At 57.5% G+C, this 12,720-nt stretch overlaps 1 protein-coding gene across 2 annotated transcripts; it reads right to left on the reverse strand.

The window, feature by feature from the left end:
* Positions 1-3,518: 3,518 nt before the first annotated feature.
* LOC122912320 (sodium/potassium-transporting ATPase subunit gamma-like) lies at positions 3,519-11,314 on the reverse strand. 2 transcript variants are annotated; one of them, XM_044257921.1, is made up of 6 exons: positions 11,202-11,314; positions 5,897-5,935; positions 5,638-5,712; positions 4,188-4,224; positions 3,982-4,012; positions 3,519-3,705 (listed from the first exon to the last, which is right to left on the reverse strand). In XM_044257921.1, exons 1-5 carry the CDS (start codon positions 11,218-11,220, stop codon positions 3,988-3,990), a joined length of 195 nt encoding a protein of 64 aa, XP_044113856.1. In that variant the 5' UTR covers positions 11,221-11,314; the 3' UTR covers positions 3,519-3,705; positions 3,982-3,987. The 2 variants fall into 2 exon arrangements, with proteins under 2 accessions (XP_044113856.1, XP_044113857.1); XM_044257922.1 differs by lacking the exon at positions 11,202-11,314 and adding an exon at positions 7,992-8,094.
* Between the last annotated feature and the right edge of the window lie 1,406 nt (positions 11,315-12,720).

A 12,720-nucleotide genomic window follows, 5' to 3' on the forward strand; every position in this document is an offset into this window, starting at 1 on the left:
GGCAGGACCAGAGTAGATGCTCAAGGTGGGTTCTTTGGGGCACCCCCTCCTCGCTCAGCCCGGCAGAGTTTGGGATTGCTGGGGATGAGGGGGGAGTCTCCCAAGGTCCCAGAGTTTTGAAAAATCAGAGGCGCAGGGCAGGGGCATCCTCACTCTGGAAAGGAGATCAACACCTGTAGGTTCCAGGGACCAGCCAGTCCAAGCCTCCAGTCCCTCGGACGGGGAAACCAAGGCCAGGGAGGAGAGCTTCCCCCCTACAGGCCACCTAGCCGGAGTGTCCAAGAGGGGATCTCCTGCCCCCCCAACCCCACACATACGTGAGCTCCCCATGCCCAAATGGACAGAGGCTGGGGGAGAGCGAGCAAGGGGCGCTCAAGCCTGGGACAGGACGACACTAACTGATGGGGTCACCAGTAAGACTGCCCCATCCTGGCCTTGTCCCCGCTCTTCCTGTGCTCGGAGGTTGGTGGGGAAAGGCCAGGGTAGGGCAGACTCAGGAGAAGACCCCAGGGCCCTCATGGCCAAGGCCAGTGCGTACCTTTTATGTCTTGAAATCACCCTCATGGGGGAGCTGGGGTGAGGCCACCGCCAGGGCAGGGTGCCGCTGTCTGCCCCCTCCCCAGACTGTGAAGCAGGCCAAGTTTTCTGGGGCCTTGAGTCTCCACTTCCTGTCTGTTCCCCGCCCCCCGCCTCCCATTCTCCTCAACCGCCCCTAGCTGGGCTCACCTAGTGGGCCAGTCACCTGCAGCTTTGCCTCCAGAACCGATTCTCCTGGGGGTGGCCTCAAACACCAGCAGCTCATCAGTTAAGGCAGAAGCCCTGTTCTCTGCTGGGCACGAGCCAACCTCTCCCACCTGCCGCCCCACAGACGTCACTGCTCAACGCCTTGCCTTTCTCAGGTCCTCCTCATGACGTTGATTAGCTCCAGCTATGGGGTGAGAGGCTTCGTGGTTACCCCAAGCGCCGGGAACAAAGTTCAGACCACATGATCACTGCCGTCCGGCAGCGAGGGCTCGAGACCCCCAGCCCAAATCACCCCAGAACAGGACAAGGGATACGCCTGAAGGATGTGTAAACAGATTGAGAAGAGTTCCAAGCTCCCCCCTCCCCGCCCCCGAAACCCAGGGCACGGGGCAGATCTTTCAGAGGGCCCTAACATTGGCGAAGGGCTCCAGGCCCTGGAAAGAGGAGTTGAAAACTCCAAAATGGAAGGAGCTTTAAGACTAAGACGTATGCTCCCTCTGGTGGTGATAATGGAAATTGTATCCCCTCAGACGAGGGTTTGTTGCGTTGGGTGATGGGGTCATTCATCCAATCATTCCCAGGCTTGGTTGGTCTTTGTGACCCAATTTGTGTCTGAGTTGTGAAAAATCCCAGAGTGAAGTGAAAGCTCAGTAGTTCCCAGTGCATGTGACCTTTGTGGAGAGGGAAGGGAAAGTTTTCAGGAAGGCCCTGTACCACAAATAGGTCACAGACCTCAGAATGGCACTTAGCTCCGTGGTTCTCAGCCCTGGCTATTCTCCAGGGCCTCCTGGGCGCTTGTTAAGCCTCAGCTTTCGTGGGCTCCACCCCAAGAGTCTTGGTCAATAGGTCCAGAGGGAATGCTGGGTGTCTGGTGGTCCAAACAGCACCCTGGGTTCTCTGGGGTCTATTATGTGGGACCCAAAGGAGCCTCACATCTGACAAAGGGGAAGGGTGTACAGCAGGGATGGAGAGCAGAGTGGTTCCCCTGGGACCATCCTCCCTGTGGAGCAGCTAGAATGCCCCTCCTAGCTGGCCTCCTCGGAGGTCTGTATATAGAACATTCTAGAAGTATGACTCCTTTCCACTGCTCTGGACCACAGACCTGCAACACCCCCTCCTCCTGTTTGTCTTGCTGTTATATCCAAGAAGCTACAAGAGCAAACCCCCAGGAAAGTGCCCCTGGCTGGACCCACCCCATTCCGTTTCATCTCTCCCACCATCATGGACAGGTCAAGTACACGCTCCAGCTTGTGTATGGAAATACTGAATTCTATTTAGGGGTGTGGCCTGTCACATTTTATTTGTCTTTGGGGAGCCCACGTTTGGAGCAGGGGGTCTCAAAGACCTTGGCCTCGAGGTGTAAGTAGCCAGGCCCTTTAACTCTTTCCTCTGCTTTCTAAGCCCACAGGCGGTCAGTGGGGAATCTGTCTGCCACCCCAGGTGTCAGTGAGAAGAGTGCTGGGATGGGAGCCGGAGACACGGTTTCTAGCTCTGGCCCTGATACGGGCTGGCTCTGTCACCTGGACAAGTCCCTGCCTTTCCCAGGGTCTCAGTTTCCCTTTCTGAGAAGTGAAGTCTATCTATTTTGCTCCCTGAGGACCTTCTGTGTTCAAGCCTTCTGTGATTCTGTGAGGGTTGGCAATCTTCAGGATCTAGGGGCAGTGGATTTAGACAAAGAACTGAATTTGCACATGGAAATTTGCACGTGGTGGCCTACTCTGCCTGTGGCCCCCAAACATACCCTATTCATTTTTAATTTAAAAATCTTTTTTAAATGTTTATTCTAACTATCTTCCATGCCCAACGTGAGGCTTGAACTCATGACCCCCCTGTTCATGGTAAACTCCACTCACTTGAGGCTGCCTGGGTTCTCCTGCCAAGCTCTCCCCTCCCCTCCCTGGCAGGCTTACAGACCTAGATGAGGAAGATGGACACTAGGTGGTGCCATGATCCAGCCACCCGTCCTTTCCTCAAGGAAGAGTCGCAGAAGGAAGATGGGCTCCTTCTAAGTCCAGCGCCGCAAGGGGGCCACAGGCTTCATGAAGTCAGGCTCTGGTCTGAGAGGCAGCCTGATGCCATCGTGGCTCTGGCCGCCTGTGGCTGGGTGCCTGCCAGAGTGGACAGGGCTGGAGGAGAGGGTATGCAGGGTACCCAGGTCCTCACCCTCCCTGTAGACTCCCTGGCCCTGGGCTCAACCAAGGCAGCACCCAGATGGGTGGAGGAGAACAGGTGCAACAGGGATCCCCAAGCCCCAAGAGTGGAAAGGGAGTGGCCTGAGCTTAGCACCAGGGTCAGGAGGTGGGTAGGGAGAGAGCGTGTGCCAAGGCGCCCACCAGCCCCCCCAGACCCACCCATTTTGGCACACGGGTGCTCGGGGAGGTGGCATCCTGTGGTCACAAACAGCTACAACTTCGGCTGCTCAGGGCACAAGTGCAGGAACTCCCAGCAGAGAGCTCCAGCAGCAGCACCCGGGGCCTGCGCAGATACCCCAACAGCACCCAATTGTCATCGACCTTCAGGCTTCCTGGCTTTCTCTCTGCCTGGCGTTCGGAAGGCAGGCTGAGTCCTCGGTCCTTGGGGCTCCTCGCAATTCAGAGGGCAGGCAGAGGCCTGCGGATGGTGGTACTGAACTCCCTGTCCAAGGAGGCAAGGGCACCTGAGCAGCTCATTGAAAACCAAGAGACCAGACCGTATCGTACTCCAGCTCAGAGAGGCGAGTCGGTCATGGCAGGTACGGGAGAGGAGGAGGGAGGGAGGCAGGCCAGGGAAGGAGCTGTCTCTGAGGCTCGCTTTATTATTAACAGGAGGCGGCCTGGGGTGGGAGGAGGCTGTGCAAACCCAGGGGTCACACGGAGCTTGGTGCTTCCTTCAGCCTGAGGGCCTTGGCAGTGCTGGGGACAAAGGTCTACAGCTCAGGGAAGGCTTCCCAAGGTCCCCCCTGCAGCGGGGACACAGCTGACTCTGCAAAGACAAAGACAGGCTCTAGGTAGCAATGGCGGCAGGAGTAGGGATTTTTCTTTTATTCCTTATTCATCTCATTTTTCTCTTTGCCCCCCTGCCTTGGCCACACACACCATACCAGGCACTTGGCCATCAATGGAAAAACCAAAGTGGGTAGCAGACCAACTGGCTGGTGGCCAGCAGACCCCAAAATCCTCCCTGGCTCCATCCCAAGCTCTGCCTGATTTCTCCAGGGCCCTCCCTGGCTCCCCGCTCACCTGTTCCTCCCCCACTTACCCGTCATTACAGATCGTCACCATTGACTTGCCTGGGGCCGGGGAGGGGAAAAGAGAGGGAAGACATCAGAGGAGGAGGTCACCAGTCTCAGGGTCCCTGAGGTCAGGGACCCCTCCTCACAGGCTTTGGAGATGAAAATCCTTGGCCTGTGCCTCTTTTCCCCCCAGTGTCCCCATCCCATTCAGGGACCCTAGGCTGGCACTCACCGGTGCTTCTTTTTGCCCCCACAGCGGAGTCTTTTGCCTTGAAGAGAGAAAGGAGATGAGTTTCTGTCAATCTCTTGCTTCCAGGGAGAGCGTCTCTGCCCTGAAGAGGGCAGCACAGTAGCCTCTACACCCTCCTTCCCACCAGAGCCACAGGGGACCATTTCTGTCCTTATACAGGGCTGGACCATAAGCATTCTGTTAGTCCATCTGTTAGCCAGTCAACAAACATTTGCTGCCCCGGCTCCATGGTAGACTGTGAGCTCACCGAGAGCAATGGCCAAGCCTGGGCCATGGCAGGGCCCCCGGCACAGGGCCGAGCACACAGTAGCTGCTCCATACGCTCTTGGAGGAGGAGGAATGCAAGTCCAGAGCCAAGATCTCTGCTCAGGCCTGTCTGCCTCCTGCGCTTGTGTGCTCGACCTCGACACAGTGCCGCCCACAAGACACTTCCATCTGAGCTGGGGAGAGCAGCCGTGTCTGCAGACAGAAGCCCCCCCAATGGAATGGCCCCAACCATGGAGGCATTAGAATCCCAGGACTGTGTTTCTGTGTACTTTTCTTCTGGTTGTACAACCAAGTCAATAAGCATTCACTAAGCCCCTGCTGTGTACCGGCTGGGACTGGGGGATACGCAAGGACACTTCTCTCCTCCAGAACACTCTAGGCCTATACCTGAGTGCTTCCTTGGCTGCTGTGCTAGCCCAAACTTTATGAGATAAGTTGGATCATCCCTATTTAACAGATGAGCAAACAAGCCCAGGGAGTTAGGGATCCGCACCCAGTAAACTAGCAGTGGGCTCAAATGCCTCTGGCTCCCAGCCACACTTGCTCTCCAACAGTCTGTGGGGTGGGCTGGAGTGGACAAGTGGACATCCTGGGTTCAGCTGAATAGACTCTGCTTCTGGCTGGCTGTGGAACCCTGGGAAATTTGCTGCACCTGTCACAATGGGTAGCTTTCCCTCTGTAAAATGGGACAGAAGCGGCCATCCCTCAGAGCTGCCGAGATTAAATGGACTGAGATGTTGCTCACACCAAGAAAGGAAAGTGCCCAGATCTGGCCAAGGGAGATATCCTGTGGGGGTTGGTTCCCCTCCCTGGCTTGAACCCCCTGGACGCTGGAGGGCCCCCGGCTGGCTGGACGCAGCCAGCTCTCCCCTCTGCACCTCCATCCTGGGCCGCCAGAGGGCGCACTGGAGGGAACGGAAACTTCCTTTGTGTGACCCAAGGACCAGGCGAGGAGGCGTCCCATGAAGCCTGTGTCCATCAGAGTGTGGGTCAGTTCCCATATCTCGCATAGGGGAATGGAGGGGACCGGAGAGGCTCACTTCCCTTCTGGGATCTGGGAAGAGGGTGAGAGGGCTTTCCCCCACCCCCACCTGGGAACCCCTGATCAGTGGCTTTGAGAAGACATATGGCCCCGTGCAGCAGCCCCTTCTGACAGCCCACTTACTGAGGATGATAATGAGCCCCACGACGAAGGCCAGGGCAGCAAAGATGAGGCCCCCTTTGCGGACAGTCTCATAGTCTGAGAAAGGAGAGGGCAAGGAGGTGGGATGGGTCTACCCAGGCAACCCTCCCACAACCCACCCCTGCAGCAGCCCCAGGCTACCAGGGGAAGATGGTGGCCATAACCAGGGGATGCCAGGAAGCAGGGTCTGTGGGGGATAACAGGCTCGGGAAGGGTGGGGAAGGGGACCCACCAGGCTTACCGTAGTAGAATGGGTCCACTTCCCCCTTGGGGCTGCCACCTGAGGACAGAGCCAGAGGCAGGGTGAGCCAGCCACAGAAACAGTAGAACTCCCATCCTTCCCTCCCAGCCTCCCCAAGAGTCTAAGTGAGCAAGAGGAGGCTGGTGGGCCAGCTACGGCCACCGCCAGTGGGGGCATCTGTCCTAGGCCACCTTGGAAACCGTCCCCTTGGGACCAAACACCAAGCATCCAAACAGGATGCTGGGCTGCCTGGGGGGCCTCCAGCAACACTTGGAGGGTTGGATCTTTCCACCCCTTGCTTCCTGCAACGGTAGGCCAGGCCACGGGTGACATTTCCCATTGAACTCATCATTAACCTCACTCCACGTGACTAGTCCACGGCAAGATGTGTCGCAAATGCTTGTGGAATGAATGAACGGAGAAGTCCTTCACTTCCACTGACCAGAAGGAGAAAACTGAACCTGTTTAAAGTCCCCCATGAGAGTTGGGGGCAGAACTGGGTCTTGGACTCAGGTTTCTGGATTCTTCTCTCTTAGGTTTCCATCCTCAAGGGGAAGCAAATTCTTTTAAGAAATATTAATATAGGGGAACCTGGGTGGCTCTGTGGGTTAAAGCCTCTGCCTTCAGCTCAGGTCATGATCTCAGGATCCTGGGATTGAGCCCCGCATTGGGCTCTCTGCTCACCAGGGAACCTGCTTCCTCCCCCCCCCCACCTCTCTCTCTCTCTCTGCCTGCCTCTCTGCCTACTTGTGATCTCTGTCAAATAAATAAATAAAATCTTTAAAAAAAAAAAAAAGAAACATTAATATATAGTGTTTTCCACGTGCCAGGGGAAGGCTAACAAAACGTGAGCTCTTTTTACCATCATAAGCACCCGTGAAGCACTGATACAATTCCAATACAATCCCTAGAAGCTGGAGGCACAGAGAGGTTAAGTAATGCCCTCACAGTAACACAGCATAAAGGGGAGAGCTGGGATTTGAACCCAGGCAATAGGCTGTTAAGAATCTAGGTACCTAACCCCTTTGCTACATTGCCTCTCAGATGGTCAGAAGGCACAAAACATTTCAAGGCCACGTATGGCCCAGTCCCTGGCCTCCTGTGCCGTTAGCCCACCCAAGCTGGAGCTGCTCAGCACCAGAGGTCACAGCTCTGCCCTCCAGCCCTGGAAACTGAGCACACTGGCCTTTGGGTAGCCCGAGGGTGCCTGGCCAGGGCTGTGCTGCCATGGTGGAGGGTGGCCCCCCTTGCCTACCCTGCTCAAGCCCCCTCTTGGCACCAAGGAGGCAGTGTCTGAGGTAGAAATCGGCACCTCCCAGGTTGTGCTGAACAGTGCCCTGTGGGGTGGGGGACCTGAGGAACCCAGTTGTCCCCAGTGCGGCCTCCCTGGCCAAAAGGGGCCAGTGCTTGGGCCTCTAGGGAGGACTATGGGGACCCAGGACCCATCCCCATGCAGGAGCCCATCAATCTTGTCTCCCGGATTCAGTTCAGGTCTTGTTCAAGGTGACATGGGGAGTTAGCCCCAGAGCCATGACTAGACAGGTGGCTCCCGTCACCACACCGAGAAACCGCCTCCTTCCTCATCCCTTGTCTTGAGCCATTCCCCACCCAAACCCTCATCTTTTCTAGGTCCGGCTCAAAGCCTACCACAGTCAACAGAGGCCCCTGTTGGCCTCCAGGCCCAAGTCACCCCCATCACGGGATCCTTCTGGGGGTGTTCCACACCGCGGGGCTCTGGCCCCAAAGCCAGCCTAACTCCCTTCCCCTCCTGCTCTGAGCTCAGGTAGTTTGGAAAGATACACTGACCTAGGACAGGTGCAAGTCCTATCGTCAAGAGGAGAGCTCATCCCTGGCCCAACCCCCAGCTCTAACCTGGCACCCCAGGTCCTGCCATTCAAGCTATATTCCTTCAGACTTAGCACAGCATCCCCTTTGCAAAGTAATTGCTTTTGAAATTGTCTAAAGAGGCTGGCAAGTTTGGGGGAGGGGTGCTGGGGTCTCTGGAAGGCAAGGGCTCCAGGGGTCCAGCTCATCCCTCCAAAAGTGGTCCAAGGAGAGGCCACCGCCTGCTTCACGCACGTACACGCACACTCACCGTTGCCCGTCGCGGGCCCTGCCATTCCCCTAGCAGACTGGGCTGGTCCCTCTCCTGCTCTGCTCTGGGGAGGATGCCGGGCAGCGGGGAGACCAGGGGTGAGGTGGGGGGCGTTAAACATTAACAGTGCAGGTAATATTTGCCCGAGTCACAAGAGAAGCCCCGGGGTGAGTGGAGGGGCTCCCTCGGAGGCAGGAAGAGGTGCAGGGACAGGCAGGGGGAGGGAGGAGCGAGCCAAATCCCTCCCGAAGGAAATTTCCAGAAAAGGGTTGGGGACTGGTAGGCCAGTGTTCTTCCTCTAGCCGGAGAAGCCGTGGCTGGGGCTGGGGCATGGGCGGGGGGTACGTGGGACTTTCTAAATATAGTCAGTGTCCACCAGAGCTTAAGGGGCCACATCGGGGGTCCAGAGACACCCCCATCCCAGCAGCTGCCCACCTCCCCGACCGCTGCAGAGACAAGGGCTTCAGCAGCTACTTCTGACCCGGCACCCAGGGCTTCCCTGAGACCGACCCCAAGCGCCTGGCCCACCCCAGCCCACCATGGCTGCTGCTGTCCAGGCTTCCAGGGCTGAGCCCCACCCTTCCTGTTGTTTCCTTCACCCCTCGGGGCTGCAGCGTGCAGCTTACACGCTGCTGTCACAAAGGCTCCAGTCATCCCTAACTAATCCCTCTCTCCCTGCCGCCTCTGGCATTTTCCTTCCACAGGCGGGCTGCTCCCAAGCCGGGTTCCCAGGTTTCCCAGCGTTGCGCCACCGGCTCCTTCAGGAAGGGGTTGAGTCGACCACCTGGAGAAGGGCTTGCTTTTCGGACCCACAAAGCACTTTCCTACCTAGTATCCCTTTGTGCCTTGTGTTATTTCCCATTTTACAGATGAGGCAGCTGAGGCCCCGAGTCACACAGCCAGGGAGGGGCGTGTTGGAGGACACACAGGCAGGCCTTGGGCCTTGGGCATCAGGTGCTTTCCCACACCTCCGAGGCAGCCTCCTGGCTCTGCGGTGGCCTCTTTCACCTTGGAGACCCCTGGGCTGGGTACTCCATGGGGGCTCGCATTCCTGGCTGAGTTCTCGTCCATTGAACGGGCCTCCAGAGCAGGCCAACGCTCAGTGGTAGCCACAGGCCCAAAGCCAGCCATCGGCGTCCACCGAGGACAGGCTGGTCCTCCCAAAGGGACCTAATCCATCTGTTACTCCCCCTGGGGTGGCTGCAGGGGATCAACGTTTGAGTTCATTTCCTGGCCCCTCCATCTGCTAAGTAAATGGCCTCTGCCCAGTTACTGAACCTCTCTGTGCCTCGGTCTTCTCGTCTGTGAAATGGGAGTACTCCCTGCCTCAGGGAGTTGTCACGTGGAGAAGGCAGATAAAGCTTGTGAAGAGCAGGGCACACAGACTGGGACACAGCTAGTGTTACTGTGGTCACTGTTGTATTTGTGCTCACCAGAAAATAAAGGGCGCTCAGCTTCTGTTGAACATTAACCGTTGGATGCAGGAAAGCCAACCCCCTCCAGCAAAAATCAGCACAGGGTGGGGTGGGGGGGTGAGGTAGAGAGAGAACATCACGGCTGTGACCAGGAGCCCTGACACCCATTCTGCTCTCTGCTTTCAGAGCTGAGGGATGAATATCCACGAGAATGATACAGCCCAGCTAAAGCTTAGTTGGGGCTGACCCTGTGTCAGGCTCTTATTTATTTATTTTTAAAAAGATTTTATTTATTTACTTGACAGAGATCACAAGTAGGCAGAGAGCAGGCAGAGAGAGAGAGGAGGAAGCAGGCTCCCTGCCGAGCAGAAAGCCCGATGCGGGGCTCGACCCCAGGACCCTGGGATCATGACCGGAGCCGAAGGCAGAGGCTTAACCCACTGAGCCACCCCGGTGCCCCTCTTTACTTATTTTTAAGATTTATTTATTTTGAAAGAGAGAGCGAGAGCAAGGAAGCAAGTGTGCCTGAGTCAGAGGGAGAGGGAGAGAGAATTCCAAGCAGACTCCCCGTGAGCACGGAGTCCACGTGGGGCTGGATCCCACAACCCCGAGATCACAACCCGAGCTGAAACCGAGAGTCAGATGCTTCTCCGACGGCACCACCCAGGGGCCCCTTGTCAGACTCTCGATAGACACTGCCCCACTGGACCCGTGTTCGCTCCATTCTACAGATGAAGAAGCTGAGGCTGATCATTTGCTCCCTGCAACGACCGCTGGGGGCGGCCAGGGCAGGGCCAGGAGGCCCACGGGGCAGACCAAAAAGATGGAGGGCAAGGAGCTGGAGGGATTGGCCTGCAACATCCTGATAGTGACAAAACCAGGTCTAGAAATCCAGACCCCCAAGGCTGTGCTCCCAAAGCTACTGCCGCTCTCCACACAGGACGCCGGGTGACCCTTACTACATGTACTCTCGGTAGCTTAGTGCCTTTTGTCTGTTTTTGTAAGCTACTGCGGATTCTATGTGCAATAATGGATATAAAAATGGGTGGAAAGGATGGGTAGATAGGTAGATGGAGGCAGGGAAGGAGGGAGAGAGAGAGAGGCAGAGATATAGAGGCAGAAATAGGAAAAAAAAGTTGTTATCTGCATTTTAAACTCTACATGCAAGGCCCTGTTCTGAGCACCTAAAAAGAATTAAGCCATGTAGGGGCACCTGGGTAGCTCAGCTGGTTAAGTCGTTGCCTTCAGCTCAGGTTATGATCCCAGGGTCTTGGGATCGAACCCCACGTCAGGCTTCCTGCTCAGTGGGGAGCCTGCTTCTCTCTCACTCTCTCTGCCTCTGTGTGTCAAATAAATAAATAAAATCTTAAAAAAAAAAAAAAAAAGAATTAAGCCATGTGATCATCCCAACAGCCCTAAGATAAGGAAGCCCTCCTCAGCATCCCCATTTCATAGATGAGGACACTGAGGCACAGAGTCAGGTAAACAAGATTTGAACCCAGCAGCCTGGCTTTAGAATTCCTGCAGATGGACAGGTGGCTAGACAGACAGACAGAAAAGGAGGCCGTTGGACAAGCGGTCTTCCTAGTTCCTGCAGCTCTGAGATGCTCAGGGCAGAGATGCCCCCCACACCCAGGACTCCACCTTGAGATGCCCTTGTTTAGAAATCCTGCCTGTCCTGGCTTCTGCTTTCCCTGCCCTTTTGGGGGAGCAGGCGGCTGCACCCGAACGTGAGGAGAGGGACACCTGTGTCCGAGTCTGAGTAGGCGGGAGGCAGGGGGTTCAGGGAACTCACCCAGGTACCACCTGTCCATGGCAGGAGCCGCAGGCGTGTCCTTGGTGGCAGAGAGAAGCGAGGCGCTGGTTGCTGAGGGCCTGCCTGGGAAGTGTGGCCCTCCCTCCCTCCCTCCACACCTCATCGGGGGCCCCTGGGCAGGAAGAGACAGAGTCGGGGAGGAGGGGCTGGCGAGGGAGCCCACACCTTATGCCTGCCTGCCAGCGGGGACAGGCTGGGGCCAGGGATCCCAGCCAGAGAGTCTCTGACTTCCCCCAGAGGAAGGGGGAAGCTGGGAGCCACAGCCACTGGCCCCTCCGCCCCTACAGGAGAGACGCCGCAGCGGGCGCCCTCAAGGAAGCCTGGGGTGCCTGCCAAGGTCACCCTAGCGGTGACTGAGGGAGACTCCGACGGCCATTTGTGGGCCCCCCAAGTCTTCCCTCAGCTGTACCTCCACCCTCCAGCCCACCGGGCCTCCGCCCGGATCGATCCTGCCCCCGGGTCTCATCCTCAGCTGGGCGTCTCCCGAGATGGGTCAGAATGGCCGCAGCCCTGGGCAGCAGCCCCTGGGCCGGGCGGGGGTCTTTTCAAGGCCCCGCCCAGAGCCTGAGCCCCCAGCTGCAAGTAGTAGGGCCGAGATGGGAAGCAGCTGGGGCCCGGAGGGGGCGCTGGCGTGGAGCGGCTCCATGGCAACCAACCCAGTCTCACCTGGGACCCTTCCAGGGCAGTCCCCAGTGACTTACCACGGGCTGTGATGTCAGACTGCCCGCCACACCCCAGCGGCCCAGCCGGAGATAGTAGCAGCCTAACGAGGCCCCTGAGGGCGGCTGGTCGGTGCCAGAGGGGGCACAGCCGGAAGAGGCCGAGTCTCTGTTCCCCTGCACTTGGGCCTCTGGTGGCCTGGAGCAAGGTGGCCGCAAGCAGGCTGGGTACGGCTCACTCTGGGCCCAGGACCTCCCTTGGTGACTTGGGGGCCACCCTGCTCAGTCACCCCGGAAGGCACACTGAAAAGCAGGGTTTGGGAGGTGCTGGTTCTGGCCCCTATCTCTGCCCCCCCCCTCCAGCCAGAGAGAGGACAACTTGCCTCCTATCCCTCCTTAGAGGAATCTCCTGCCCCTGGGCGGGGGGAGGGGATGACTAATAACCCCACAGAGAGCCACCTCCTGGCTGGAAGACTGGAAATGTAGAAGGGCAGGCCTGGGAGGTGCATGATCTGGAGGGGCTGAGGTCTGTCCCAAGAACCCCGAGGGTCCTGCCTGCTGGCCGAGCTGCTCCCACGACCCAGCCTTGTCACACGTTCCCAAGTGGAAACTTGCATGTTCTAGACAGCTCAGGGCTGCCGAGTGGAGATTCTCCAAGCCAGGTACTTGGAGAGATCTGGAAATCTCGGGGCTAGATGACACTTGAAGAAGTTACCTGGTCCAAAAGTGTCAGTGGTTTAGAAACGTGAGGATCTCAGCCACAGCCTTTTCACACCCTCCCGCAAACACACACATACACACATAGTGTGTCCCCTACCAGCCCCTAATGCTGCAAAGGA

Source organism: Neovison vison, chromosome 7, assembly GCF_020171115.1.
Source record: "Neovison vison isolate M4711 chromosome 7, ASM_NN_V1, whole genome shotgun sequence".
NCBI classification, from domain to species: Eukaryota; Metazoa; Chordata; class Mammalia; order Carnivora; family Mustelidae; genus Neogale; species Neogale vison.

Bases quoted from the DNA above. Each gene is read 5' to 3' on its own strand.
- LOC122912320 (XM_044257922.1), bottom strand. From the start codon at position 8,016: ATGGCAGGGCCCGCGACGGGCAACG. The intron at 5,713-5,896 runs GTAAGCCTGGTG...CTCCTTTCTCAG, and splicing joins AGTGGACCCATTCTACTACG to ACTATGAGACTGTCCGCAAA. The intron at 4,013-4,187 runs GTGAGTGCCAGC...CCCCGGCCCCAG, and splicing joins GGGGGCAAAAAGAAGCACCG to GCAAGTCAATGGTGACGATC.